Here is a 12,941-nt window from a genome sequence, read left to right as displayed (position 1 = left end):
GATTCAAGCTGGGGTCATTGTATGTCATGCTGGATTCTCAACTCGCTGGCCAAACAAGAAAAACAGACATGTTACCCAGAATTGGAAATGTTTACACATTTCAATGTAATTAAAGTCGCAAACCCTGTGCCTACTCCTTTGCTAATCTCTCTAGGAGATATCGTTCTTTAGTTTGGACAATAACACGCCAGCAAAACTCTAATGCATAGTAGAATTAGATAAATCTCACTGCAATTAGTATGGATCACGTCATCAGAGCGGTAAACATGTTAAGTAAAACACAAGAAAAGTACTGAAGAGAGTAATGCTTGCACACTTCCACAAAGCTGTGAGAGAAGAATTACAGCAGCCTGTGTCAGGGACATTATCAGCTTCTGCAGGGCCTCCTTGGTTTTTGTAGAAAAAAGGTGGGTCTCAAACAACTGCTGAGCATGCGCAGGAGTAATAGCCCCGTAGAAATATTCACAAGACTCATATGTTAAAAGTCGATTAGAGACAAACTAGACCGGACGGCAACCGTGGAAAGTGAGAAAATAATTATTGGGGGGATAATGGAGAACTTCGTTATTACAGGGAAGTATTAAAACAGATCAAAACGAAAGTTGATTTACAAACCAAGGACACCCTAAAGCGGATCATTTCATGCAGCAGAAATAGCAGACACATTAGAAATCGTTGATGGTTAAAGTATTTTATTCAGACTTACGCAAAACCAAAAACGTTTTAAAAGCGTCTGACCCTTATTACGTAAACACATTTTTGTCTCATACGCTCTCCTCCCACCACATGACGTCTTCTTAGGTTCGCTGGTTTTCCAGCCTTCAGCTACACCTGCGCTTTTGTCGGAACGAGGTCAAAAATGTTTTTCACGCTGTTTTCAGCAACCACCTGGACTTTGCTTGCCCTCCTTTTCACGTTGATATTACTGTGAGTATTCCTCGACTGTTCACTGCGGTCAAGCCACCGCACCTGGAATCTTGTTTCTTCTTAATTACCTCGAAAGCAACAGTTGGGTGTCAGGCTTGCTGTTTGTTTTATTGTCCAACTGGCTCCTATCCTCGCTCTCTTTTTGCAACACAGGTACGGATTATGGCCATATCGGTTATTCAAAAAGCTGGGGATACCTGGACCGAGACCCCTGCCTTTTATTGGAACGATGCTGGGCATGAAGAAGGTACGTACATACACTAAACTCACCTTAGCGACTGGGATACGAGGAGCAGACTGATTTAATCTTGAGATTTAGAGATCAGGATTTGCTTGATGAACCTGTCTGTGCTCACGTCCAATTCAGTGGCTTTTTGACACTAATACACATTTTTTTTCCTGTCTACCTTTTTGCAGGGATTTCTTGCTTTTGACCTAGAGTGCCATGCCAAGTATGGGGACGTCTGGGGGTGAGTTGTTAATTCATCATGACTGATAGAAGACGCATTCAAAACCACCACTGATATCCACTCATACCAAAATATCTCTGGGAGCCAAACTCACAGTATGTTAAAAATGTAACATATTGTGACTGTGGTTGTGAGGTCAACTCTGTGACAGGATGGAATAATGAAAAAAGTTTTCTACTGGCTTCCTCTTTTTATGAAGTTGTTCTTACTTTGGAGCTTGATCTGATAAAATAGTTTAAATATGAGATGGTAAACAAATATCTTTCGGTGGAAACATAACAAACCATTTTCTCTTTAGGGATAAGTGCAAGAATCAGCTTACATATCTAGATGTGTAATAGTACAAAAAAAAAAGAATTGTGAAAGACTCTTTTCTTTTTTTAGGTTGTACGATGGACGAACACCAGTGTTGATGATTGCTGACCCTGAGATTGTTAAAACTGTGATGGTGAAGGAGTGCTACTCTGCATTTACCAACCGCAGGGTAAGAGGTTCATCTTGTTGTATATCAGTGTATGTCAGTGCAACACTCTCCATGTAACATAGAGTCTGCTAACTAAACATTGTTTTTTACTTTATTATTTTTCCAAGTTTGCTTTCAGTGGCGCTACAGTCTGAGGCTGACGTGTGTAATAACACAATAACTACAGGGACAAACTGGTATTATATATAAATGAAGTAATGTTCAAATCTGGCAGATTGGACTTTCACCAAGAGTTACACATTTATACTCAAGGGTTACATCAGCTCACACGTACACAGGAGCTGAGACACATGAAGTAAACCAAGCAACACACTTCACTGTTTTGTAGCCACCTAGAGATGAACGATAGATGTTATCTTTCTTGCTCTGTATAGCAGAATCAGAGATACTTTTACAAAGGGGGCGGGCCCCACACTTTGGGAAGGTCTGCATTATAATATATTATATAGAAGGACTTGGAGAGAGCTGTATCTCACTGCGTGAATGTCTTAAGATCTCAGATATTAGAAGCCAAAGATTTCAGCCAACAATCGTTGGTTCCTATCGTAAGGGTAATAAAATCATATTGGTCATAAAATTTTAGTATGTAATGCTTCAAGGCCAGGGGTCAAAGGTCAGACATCAGCAATCTGCTATAAACGCAGGTTGACGTCATGTTGTAATGAAAACATAAGCGCTTGCGCTTTGGCGAAAATGGTGTTAGAAGACATTACACTATCTGAGGAAACTTTGAGTTTCTGTGTGACAGGGTGGAAGCAACAGTAAAGTTATTTCCTTTTCACAGGATACCAGTTTTGTCAGTGGACCTATGGATGACGCCATTACAGTAGTCAAAGATGAAAGGTGGAAACGAATTCGCAACAGCCTGTCTCCATGCTTCACAAGTGGAAGACTGAAACAGGTTGATATCACATCTGAGTTCATTAACCACTTGTGTGTTAACATGTATATGAAGTGCATTTTTTTACTTGCTAAAATATGTTGGGAGAACAACTCCCAGGCATGGCTAAAACTGTTGGTACCTTTACACTTAAAAAAAAATCATGGACAAAAAATATTGACCTAGACTAGATTAAAAAAAATTATAAACATAATTCTCTTATTTTGTTTCCATTACTAAAAAAAAAAAAGGTTTTTCCCCTCGTTGCTCGCTATGCAGAACGACTTGTTGCAAAACTTGAGGAAATGAATTTGGATGAACCCATCACTGTCAAACAGTATGTTGTTCATCTGTAAAATGCAAACATATTATACTGATCGTCCTAAAATAAATAATGCACTGACCATTTGTCTTTTCCAACTCTCATAGGTTTGTGGCTCCTTACAGTTTAGACACTGTGACCAGTGCTTCTTTCAGTGTGGAGACAGACTCCATAAACAATCCAAATGATCCTGTGAATGTTCAAGTCCAGAAACTACTTAAGATGAAAATTTGGCTTTTATTCTTACTAAGTATGCCCTCCTTTTATGCAAACACCATTTGGTAATATGCTATCTTTAGCTTTAGGTTAACAACTCTTTGCTCTCTTTTCAGTGGCATTTCCCTTTGGTGGACGTCTGGCAGAGCTCCTGAAAATTGATATTGTGCCCAAGGACAGCATTGACTTTTTCTACAACATCATCAAGAGATTTAAAGATCAGCATCATGAAGAGAAATCTGTAAGCATTCAATTTAAAATGGAAGATCAACATTGTCTTGTCTGTATGCACTAACCTTTGGGTCATTGTCATGTAGCTGTAGCTTCATGTTATGTGGGGTCGAAAAGGAAGATGCTGCGAGGGACTGTACATATTCTTGGCTATAATACTGTACAAAAATAGTATAGCAGTACTATAGTTGTGCTGAGTCTTTTCAGTGTCCCCATCCTGATGTTTTAAACTCAACATGCCAAACAATGAGCAGCTCTATCCTCACCTGCAACTTCTCAATCACATAGTAAAACATCCCATGCCTTTTCTTGCTGTGTCATTCTAATGGCACCATAATTTACAAAGCAAATGTATTGTTGAATTTAAAAGGAAATGAAACTAGTTGCAGAGCCAATCACCTCATCAGGAAAGTGTTTACTGACACAATGTAGCTAAAGTGTTGTTTTATGTAGCTTTGAAACAAGAGTAGTCACCCCCTGGTGACCATTAGGAAAAATTACTTCAGGGAAAAACTTTAGAGAAACTTCTGCGGTTTTTTTTGTTTTGTTTTTGTTTGTTTGTTTGTTCTTGGATGTAGTTTTGGACAAGAACACCAGTGACGCCTGTTTTCATCCATGAGGTGTGTGCGGCAAAAAGCCGTACAACATGTGCCTTGAGGCGACTGTTGTTCTGATTTGGCGCTATATAAATTTTACCTGTATTAACTTGTGTGTGCTACTCTAGTATTGTTTTAACTTTGGAATATTCAATTTCATACATGGTTTCTGGAATTGTTGTTAACGATGAATGTTTTCTTTTCTTATCTAGGACCGAGCAGACTTTCTGCAGGTGTTGATTCAGAGTGAGATCCCAGAAAAGACGTATAAGGATTATGAAGAACAGCCAAGTAAAGGTATGTTTTTACCACAGAAGTATCAGGGCGAGTAGGGCAAAGTGTAGGGCTCAGCTTGTTGTCCACTTTCAAGTCACTCATGTCACATGTACTGCAGACCACTCAGGATCAGGGGTTTTACACACAATTTTTTCTCATGACATCAATCTGCTCATATGTCTCATGTACAAGAGACCTGCCAGTGTTACATGTTATAAATCAGGACCTGGGTGATAATTAAATGAAGGGCTGTACATACCTCTGTAATATCCCTGTAAGTATTTATATAGCCAGCCTGGCTAAGTGTTTTAAATTGTATGTGAGAGATGTCAAAGTGAGCCTGGACTGTAACAGGCCCTATGAGGCACTGTGAGGTGTATGAGATATTGTGGAGCATTAAGGGCTTTGTATTTCAAGATGAGGGAGCCATGGAAGAGTAGCCAGGAGAAATGGGATATCTATTTCTCGTTGGTGTTACCACTTCCTATACAGCATTTTAGAGCTATTGGAACTTGGAAACTACTGGAGAAATTTAACACACAGGAGAAGACACACAGCATGAGAAGACTACATCACAAAGAACAAGGAGAGACAGACAATAAATAAACAGCAGGTAATGAGGGGAGATGGGAAACAGTTGGGAAATACACCGGGAGCAAATCAGGAATAACAAGACAAGGGAAGTTGAACTGAACACAAAGCACCTGAGACAAGAGACTATCACAATAAAACAGGAAATTACACTGAGAGGGAGACGAGAGGACTTGACACAGGTAACGAATACAGAGACATGACTGTCTTCACAATACAGGCACAAAAGGGAACGGACAAAAGTCAGCTATAATTAACCTAGAGACACAAAATAGAGAACACACAAGCTCAAAACACTGCATCCATGTCACAAAACACTTGCAATAATTAGTTTGTCTTACCTTCAGTTAACTATCTGTTAGCTATTAAAGTAATTCCTCAGGAGTGTCAAACATTATGTGGTTCTTCACATCACCTTCAGATTTAGGAAACTGTCTCTGGCATTTTTCTTTTTGATCAGTTGTCAGTTTCAGTGTGAGATTGGCTCAGTACTAGTTACTGATTACTTTAGGGTTATTATATTAATTATAAACGGACTTTGATTTTGTTTTTTCTGTAGGTTTGACTGAACATGAGATGCTTTCCCAGGCCTTGATCTTCATCTTTGGAGGCTACGAGACCACCAGTACCACTCTAACTAACATCCTTTATAATCTGGCCACCAACCCTGATGCGTTGCAGACCTTACACAAAGAAATTGATGCTAACCTGAAGGAAGATGTACAGTAATTCGTCCCATGATGTGTTTCCATCACTGATTTAGTAGTGGACATCATTTACATATTGTCTTTTTTTTTGTGTTTGCTGCCTTTATTTGTCTAGGCACCCATTTCATACGAGGAGCTGACTGGTCTACAGTACCTGGACCAAGTTATACTTGAATCAATGCGTTTGATTCCCACTGCCCCTCGAATTGACAGGACATGCAAAAAAACTGTGCAGGTGCATGGCCTCACCATCCCCGAGGGAACCATAGTTGGGGTTCCTGCGTGGGTGTTGCACAAAGACCCACGCTACTGGAACTCACCTGAGCTTTTTAGACCAGAGAGGTAAATGTGCATGTAGGTGTGTCATCACAAGGTTATGAAGAACCCTGTCGCTCTCCACAAGAGAGAATAATTAGTGAAATCTGGGACGTTTGCTTTATCTTTTTCATCCCAAAACCTCTGCAGCTGTCTGCTTTGAGTCATTGTTGTTCTGGAAGCTGAACTGTTCCCCTAGACTGAGGGTGCTGCAGTGTGGAGCTGGTTTTGATCTGACTTGTCCTCAATCAGGCCCGAGAGCTCCTCAAAGCTTTAGAAGTAACAGTGTATTTTTGCCCTGAACTACGCCCTACTACTCTTTATGTTGAAGGTTGCCTGAACATCGTGGTTAAATACAGTGAATTATAGGACTCCACATATCTACATTTTTAAAGGTTTGTTTGATCTGTATCTGCAGGTTCAGTAAAGACAACATGGAGGAGGTGAACCCATATGCGTTCATGCCATTTGGACTCGGCCCTCGTAACTGCGTTGGGATGCGCTACGCCCTCCTCGTCATGAAGATGGTTATTGTCCGTCTCTTGCAGAAGTACACTTTGGAAACATGCAAAGAGACAATGGTGAGAGCAGCAAACCTCCACATTCAGACTGTCATGGTACTCTGCTGTCCTGTCACTGATTTTTACATCCATTTCTTTTTTCTTTTTTTTAGATTCCACTTCAGTTTGACTGGAAGTTTCAGCCAGTTCAGCCTGTAAAACTCAAGTTTGTTCCCAGAAATCAGTAGTCTAAGAGGGAGCTGCTACCATGATGACGTTCATTGTGCATTTTTTTTTTCTACTGCTAAATTTTAAAAGGTTATCAAGTCAGTGCAGTGTAAACACTTGAATTTTCTTGCAGCATTAATAAATTTTAATGACTTTGGATTTGTGCAAACATTATTTTGTGACACTTCTGCTTTAAATTTGCTTTTCATCATTGTTTGATTACTTTTGATTTCTCTTTGTGTATGCGTTTCATGGGTTAATAAGTACAAAGTAAATTAAAGCTGCAAGCAGCGTTATGAGGGCCCTCGCACCCCATCGCGTCGAGCTACGCCCAACACCTACAACCAGCACCTCCGATCTGATGTCACATTGATGAAATTCATGCATTCAACCACCAGCTAACATTTCATCTCATTCAATCATGATTATAGTCGTCCCACTAGGTGGCGCTCTAACCATTACTGACAAATGGACGATCTGATTTCCTCGTGTCAGCATTGTTCCCACATCATCATAATTAATGTTGTTCCAGGTTCAACATTGCAAGTGACCAATCACCTTCTTGTGACGTCATTCCTTTGCGACTTCGAAATACCCGCCTTCGAGTATTTCGAAATACAAGTGAAGAAGCGAAAAACCGCCGCCTGTCCGCCGAATTTGAAGTCAATTTAGGATACTTTCCTTTAATAAACGGTAAGCATTATACATATGTTCCTCACTTGGCTTGCTGTTTGTTTGCTAGCGATAGGCTACTTGACGACAGCATTAGCTAACCAGTGTTCCCCAACTTTTTGGGTGTTTCGTGGCCCGGGGGTTGGGTCAGGCAAAATTGCAGTAGCTTTCCTGATCATTTTACAAACATAAGTGAAGAGAATCTGGACTAAAAGGCCTAGACTTATGGTTGTGTGCTGAATCTATGAATCAAACTATCACCTGGAAACATAATTAACTGGTCCATAGCTGCGAAACTGGACATGAGTTCTTGATTCTATGGAGATTAACAGTAATCCAGAAATTTACAAATTTGTCCCAGGGACATCGCGTAAATGTTGTCCCTGGGACATCATGTAGAAGTTGCCCTGGGACATCGTGTAATTGTTGTCCCTGGGACATCGTGTAAATGTTGTCCCTGGGACATCGTGTAAATGTTGTCCCTGGGACATCGTGTAAATGTTGTCCCAGGGACATCGTGTGATAGCTTGTAAATAATGGAATGAAAATTATTGATTGTTATTAACTTGTGAAAAAGAAGTGTAACAAATCCACATGTTATGTTCTTACACCCTTACAGAAACTGTGACTCCTTCACAATGTCAGGTAAATGTCAACTCATGTTGAATAATCAACCAATCAAGCCTTTTATTATCACATGCAATGTTACACGTACAACTGCAATGAAAATTTCACCCCCTTCTGACCATACATATATTGCTTAAACATCACATTGGGAAGACAGGTCGGAAACAGTTAGGAAGGTCAGAAAACAATTTAATTAATAGATGAGGGGAGAGGAGGAGAAAAAAGAACTACAACCAGACAAAGCTCCTAGAAGACTGAAATGGATGATGGTTGCAGCATGCAAAAAGAAAATGATATCTGTTGACTACAGCATATGCTTTCTCACAGATTACCTTGTGGGAGTAGCTGGACCAAACTCTATTGGTATTTCAAGTTTGAAATCCCTGTTTGACCAGACTAACATTTCAGATGAGGTACCTCTTGACATAAAAATCCTTTTATGTTGTCATAAAACTAATGTTAAATTCTGCTTTAAATACACTTTATTGTACAATTTACTTAATGAATAGTGTTCCTTAGTTCTGTTTTTATTTATATGTATTTATTTATTTGTTTTATAAGGTAATAGATGGCCTAATCTATTTGCAGTGTGAGGTATGTTGAAAAGCTTGTTTGATCATAATGACATAGCATGTTTACGTTTTTTGTAATGTACTTGAAAACATAGGTGTATTTATGTTATTTTTATAGAATTTCCCTCACATTTATCCAATACCAAGCCAAATCACTGGAAAAATTTTGGATGGGTCCACAAGAGCACAAAGTGCATACTTTTTGAAGGTATGACTTGGACTGTGGTAACTATGTTCTTATTACAAAGGGTTTATAAGTTGCCACTATAAACAAACAGCATTTTCCAAAATTGAAGCCTTGTCAGAAGAACCTGAAAAATACCTTTCTGAAACCTTTTCTGTGTAAAGACTTGTTCAAAAGCAATGCACACAGATTAAAACATTTCTGTCTTGGCCAACTGATAAAGAACACCAAAAATTTAGTGGTGCGTGTTGAGTCTGTGGTCTTGATTTGTTTTGTACACACTATAGAAATTAATTAATGTAAACCAAAAATGACACTTTCTATATGTTTGTGTATCTGCAGAATTAATTACAAGTCTCACCTGACAAGCTTTTGCAGTTTTGCAGTGTCATTCTTGACAGAAAAACATACTTGTCACATTATTTTTATTTCCAGAAAAACATCTTTCAGATGTATGAGAAATTGATTGGAGCCTGTCTGGAAAACGGCAGCCACTGGACCTTGTTTGTAAGTTGCACAGATTTTGCACTCTCTCTAGTGCATGATACTTTTCAGTGTCCCTCATTAGGAAAGCTCAAGGCCCAAGCCTACCATATCCATCTTTTTACAAAACAGTTTTGTGACATACCCAAGAGGACCATAGTCTATATGAATTCATTTGGCGAGTCGGAGGTCAGAAAAAGTGCGGTGTTGAAAAACTGGAGGTAATTAATTAACATATTTAACATAACATATTTAATTTAATTGAAATCATTACCGAACGTGGTTATTGATTTCTCTATATGCTTTTTATTTGTAATAACTGCGATCTCTCAGCTCATTTGCTTCAGCAAGAGGCTGCGCTGGAGAGTGGACCTTGTCACATGTGAGCCACCCACATCAACAGGATGGGAACTCATGTGGAGTGCATGTCATAATGGTACTGAAAACTATAGCTTTAACCTATATAAGTAATGTTTACATTTTTGCCTATTCAGTTTTTAAAGCCTTAGAGGCAGGATGGTAAAATCTCAATTTTTTTTGTAGATTGAACCATTTCAGCAGTAATGCTTTGCTTTGGTTGCTCTGTTTTTTTTTTTTTTCTCGGGGGGGGGGGGGGGTTAAAAACAAACAAACATTTCTTTGTTAATCTAATTCTTTTTGTTCTTTTTTTTTTTTTTTTTTTTTCTTCGTCAATTATTAGTTTGCCCAATCTCTCATTGACGGTAAAACACAAGTGGAGGAGTACAACACTGAAATCACAAAGCTCAGGTCCCGACTTTGCCACTACTTATTTTCCTCAATAGGTAAAGATAAAATTAGCTGCCTTCTTTTTCTCTAACATTGGAAAATGTAACTTGTACTTAAACAAATTATATTTTGCAGATCGAACTAGGAAGTGCAGTCAGTGCTGGTGTGTGATTGCAGCCAAAGACCGGGTACACTATGACATGTCCTTAGCCATATAGATTGTTTATTTAATGGACTTTGTTCATTTGTTTTTTGTTTGTTTATTTCTTCTTCTTTTTTTTTTTTTAATTCACAGGTGCAGTGCCAGAAATGTGGTGCATACAAGCACATGCGTTGTTCAAAGTCTGTTTGTGGCATCTGTATCTTCTGTGAGAGTAAGTCACAATATAACTAAACAATGTCCAAAAATGTTTAAAGTGAATTTTTTTTTCGTAATTTTGCCTTTGCACACCAGGACTGTGTAATTAAAGTGGACGTTTCAAGATCCAGTTTTTACACAAAACTATTTTAGACATAACTGTGTCGTATTGTGGGGATTTCTCTTCACAATTAAATTGATATAGTGCTGTTTATATCATTCTTCTTTATGTAACAGCACAGTGCAGCACAGCAGAGGGAAAGGAGTTGTGCAGCATAGTGGGTGGCTATACAGGAGGAGCAATAGAAGTAGCCAGTGAAGAATGTCATCAGGGAAAGCATCAGGCAGCGAATGACAAAGGAAAAGTTCCTAAGGGAGAGAACATCTGCAGCAAATCGACAAGTAACAGTGAGATAGGAAGACTGACAGTCAGAGATGAAGGTACACAGACTGAAGACAAAGAAAAAGAAACAGAAGTGTACGGCACAAGTCTGAGTACAGATAATGCTGCTGCTGATGATGTTGACAGGATCGATGCAGATACAGAATTCCAAACTGATTCAGAAGGAACTAGTACAGTTTACAGAGTGCATGGTCGCTTATCTGTACCAAGCTCAAAAAAGAAAACCTACACAATAACAGAAGACGAGATCAAGCGCAGAATCAATGCAGAGAACATGTCAGTTCATGTTTTCAGAGGTTTGATTGGGGTAGGTATACATTTCGTGATTTTGATGTCACCTGAAATAAATCCGGGTTACTCGTATCAATGAAGTGACAATGTGGCTGGAAATTGTGCATTTGCTGCAACATATACACAATTACACCATGTAAACAAAAGCATTTAACTTTGTGCGCGTGTGTGTGTCTCTCTCTGCTCTTTTGGTGTTTGCACTTTTTCTTTTTTAGGGCCGTAAAGCCAAACTGCCCGCAATGATTCTTGACAGGCCTAAGAAGGCCAAAACTAAAGTAACAGTGTTTAGTGTTCTGAGTGAAGAGGAGGCTGGGGAGCTAGCCCTCGGGTTTGCCGGAAGATTGGCCTGCGATGTCACAACAGACATGGTCTGTAAAGGCATCGACCATTCAAGTGCTGATATGACAAAGTAAGTTAGTAAAACAATATGAAAGTTGTATCTTTTTTGGTATTATTTGTCATTTCCCCGTATTTGGGTTATTGGTGTAACATTGTTAATCTTACTTTCTAATAACAGACAGACTCTTCTCAAAATCCAACACAATCTTAAACATGAGCTGACTGATTCCTCAACCTTCAGTTTGCTGACACACACCTTTGGCCCCGCTGCACTGGATTCTGTCATTTCATTCCTGTGTGAAAAACTTGATCTTGTCTCTTAAATAATGAAACCTTTTGTGACTTTTGTTTGTTCTGTAAATCAGAATCTTGAAAATTGTTCACTGTTGTTCTAAGTTTGTGTTAACTATTTGGCAAAAATGATTGGTTCCTAATCCAAACAGCATAATGACTGTTCTAACACATATCTTAAAAATGCTACAAAGAAAGAAAATTATCACATATGTTTCAATATGAATGTAATTGTGTCACACTCGGTTTGTAGTAGCTTTCCTGTTTTATTTTGAGTTTTGGTATGTTTACACTGTTATTTTTATTTCCTGTGTGTTCGTCTTCCCTTATTAGTTTTACTGTATTTAATTAGTCTGATTTAATAACTTATAATTATTTACTTTCCAGTGTGTATATATGCTCCTCGTTTGGATTATTGTTTGTTTGAGTTCTGCCTGTCTTTTCTATTAAAGATTTGGACTTTTGGACTATTAGTGGACCTCGTAGGTTTTTATTCTGTTCAATTGGTAATTGACTGGGTTTAATTTAGTGGCCTGGAAAACAGGCCGGAGGGGTCTGGTCATTTTAACCCCCTAAGACCCGAAATCTTCCATGGCATGCATTTTTAATTTCTCTTTGATATTTGGGCCGATTGGAACCCGATGAATGTAAAAAGAAAGAATTACCAGGTTTTGGTTTTTTTTTACCTAATTTTTGTTTCTGAGAAAACTGAGAGCCACATATGAGGACATTAATTTGAAATTTCGATAGAACAGTTGCAGTATAATGTCCTCATAACTGTATATCAGGCACTTGTTGATCAAGATTTAGTATTTTGGTCTAAATAACCCAAAATGTGATGTCCACATGTGTGGACGCCAGGCTGGAGTAAAGTGTTAGAGCTATTTATACCTATGTAAACTTTTATACACTGGTTTTTACCTGTCTTGTTTCAGAAAGGTTTAAAAGGGTAATGTCCACAGTTTATTTGTTTATTTATTTGTTTGAATTCAACATATTTTATTAAAGTAATTGAGCTTGAACACAGAAAAAACTGAATCAAATAATCATAAAATCAAATCACTTGCACTATACTGAAGTCTAATCTACTCTGAGCTAATGCCGGTTTCCAACACTAATGATCGGGTGAAGGAGAGAGATGAGGGTGTGCACGGCCACTGGTGCTCTTATCCCTGTTCTTTGTGATACAATCCAACAGGAAAGCAGTCAAACCCTTGGACATTAGCCAAGT

The 12,941-nt window shown here is 38.6% G+C and overlaps 2 protein-coding genes across 3 annotated transcripts; both read left to right on the top strand.

Moving 5' to 3' along the window:
* The first annotated feature begins 523 nt into the window (after positions 1 to 523).
* On the top strand, positions 524 to 8,822 carry LOC146560836 (cytochrome P450 3A40-like). Its single transcript, XM_085296323.1, has 16 exons — positions 524 to 927; positions 1,081 to 1,174; positions 1,345 to 1,397; positions 1,782 to 1,881; positions 2,666 to 2,782; positions 3,013 to 3,098; positions 3,191 to 3,333; positions 3,416 to 3,540; positions 4,339 to 4,423; positions 5,553 to 5,713; positions 5,816 to 6,042; positions 6,434 to 6,596; positions 6,689 to 7,436; positions 8,035 to 8,060; positions 8,604 to 8,636; positions 8,733 to 8,822. Exons 1-13 carry the CDS (start codon positions 860 to 862, stop codon positions 6,761 to 6,763), a joined length of 1,497 nt encoding a protein of 498 aa, XP_085152449.1. The 5' UTR covers positions 524 to 859; the 3' UTR covers positions 6,764 to 7,436; positions 8,035 to 8,060; positions 8,604 to 8,636; positions 8,733 to 8,822.
* Positions 8,823 to 8,828: 6 nt separating this feature from the next.
* Positions 8,829 to 11,434, top strand: LOC146560835 (uncharacterized). Of its 2 annotated transcripts, XM_085296325.1 has the most exons (7): positions 8,829 to 9,305; positions 9,414 to 9,502; positions 9,615 to 9,717; positions 9,982 to 10,084; positions 10,164 to 10,216; positions 10,324 to 10,402; positions 10,624 to 11,434. In XM_085296325.1, exons 1-7 carry the CDS (start codon positions 9,249 to 9,251, stop codon positions 11,157 to 11,159), a joined length of 1,020 nt encoding a protein of 339 aa, XP_085152451.1. In that variant the 5' UTR covers positions 8,829 to 9,248; the 3' UTR covers positions 11,160 to 11,434. The 2 variants fall into 2 exon arrangements, with proteins under 2 accessions (XP_085152451.1, XP_085152452.1); XM_085296326.1 differs by lacking the exons at positions 9,414 to 9,502; positions 9,615 to 9,717.
* The last annotated feature ends 1,507 nt before the right edge of the window (positions 11,435 to 12,941 follow it).

The sequence above is a fragment of the Mchenga conophoros genome, linkage group LG13, assembly GCF_057382185.1.
Source record: "Mchenga conophoros isolate Kocher_MC1m ecotype Shallow Benthic linkage group LG13, M_conophoros_male_GT1.1, whole genome shotgun sequence".
Classification (NCBI taxonomy): domain Eukaryota; kingdom Metazoa; phylum Chordata; class Actinopteri; order Cichliformes; family Cichlidae; genus Mchenga; species Mchenga conophoros.
Note: the sequence above shows the minus strand (reverse complement) of the source record. Positions and strands in the feature narration are given on the sequence as shown.

What these genes read in the sequence shown, in the direction of transcription:
- LOC146560836 (XM_085296323.1), top strand. Translation starts at nt 860, where the DNA reads ATGTTTTTCACGCTGTTTTCAGCAACCACCTGGACTTTGCTTGCCCTC. An exon ending in CAAGTGGAAGACTGAAACAG is followed by an intron (nt 2,783 to 3,012) that starts GTTGATATCACA and finishes AAAAAAAAAAAG; the next exon opens with GTTTTTCCCCTCGTTGCTCG. An exon ending in TTGGCTTTTATTCTTACTAA is followed by an intron (nt 3,334 to 3,415) that starts GTATGCCCTCCT and finishes CTCTCTTTTCAG; the next exon opens with TGGCATTTCCCTTTGGTGGA.
- LOC146560835 (XM_085296325.1), top strand. Translation starts at nt 9,249, where the DNA reads ATGTATGAGAAATTGATTGGAGCCTGTCTGGAAAACGGCAGCCACTGG. An exon ending in GTGGAGTGCATGTCATAATG is followed by an intron (nt 9,718 to 9,981) that starts GTACTGAAAACT and finishes GTCAATTATTAG; the next exon opens with TTTGCCCAATCTCTCATTGA. An exon ending in TGATTGCAGCCAAAGACCGG is followed by an intron (nt 10,217 to 10,323) that starts GTACACTATGAC and finishes TTTAATTCACAG; the next exon opens with GTGCAGTGCCAGAAATGTGG.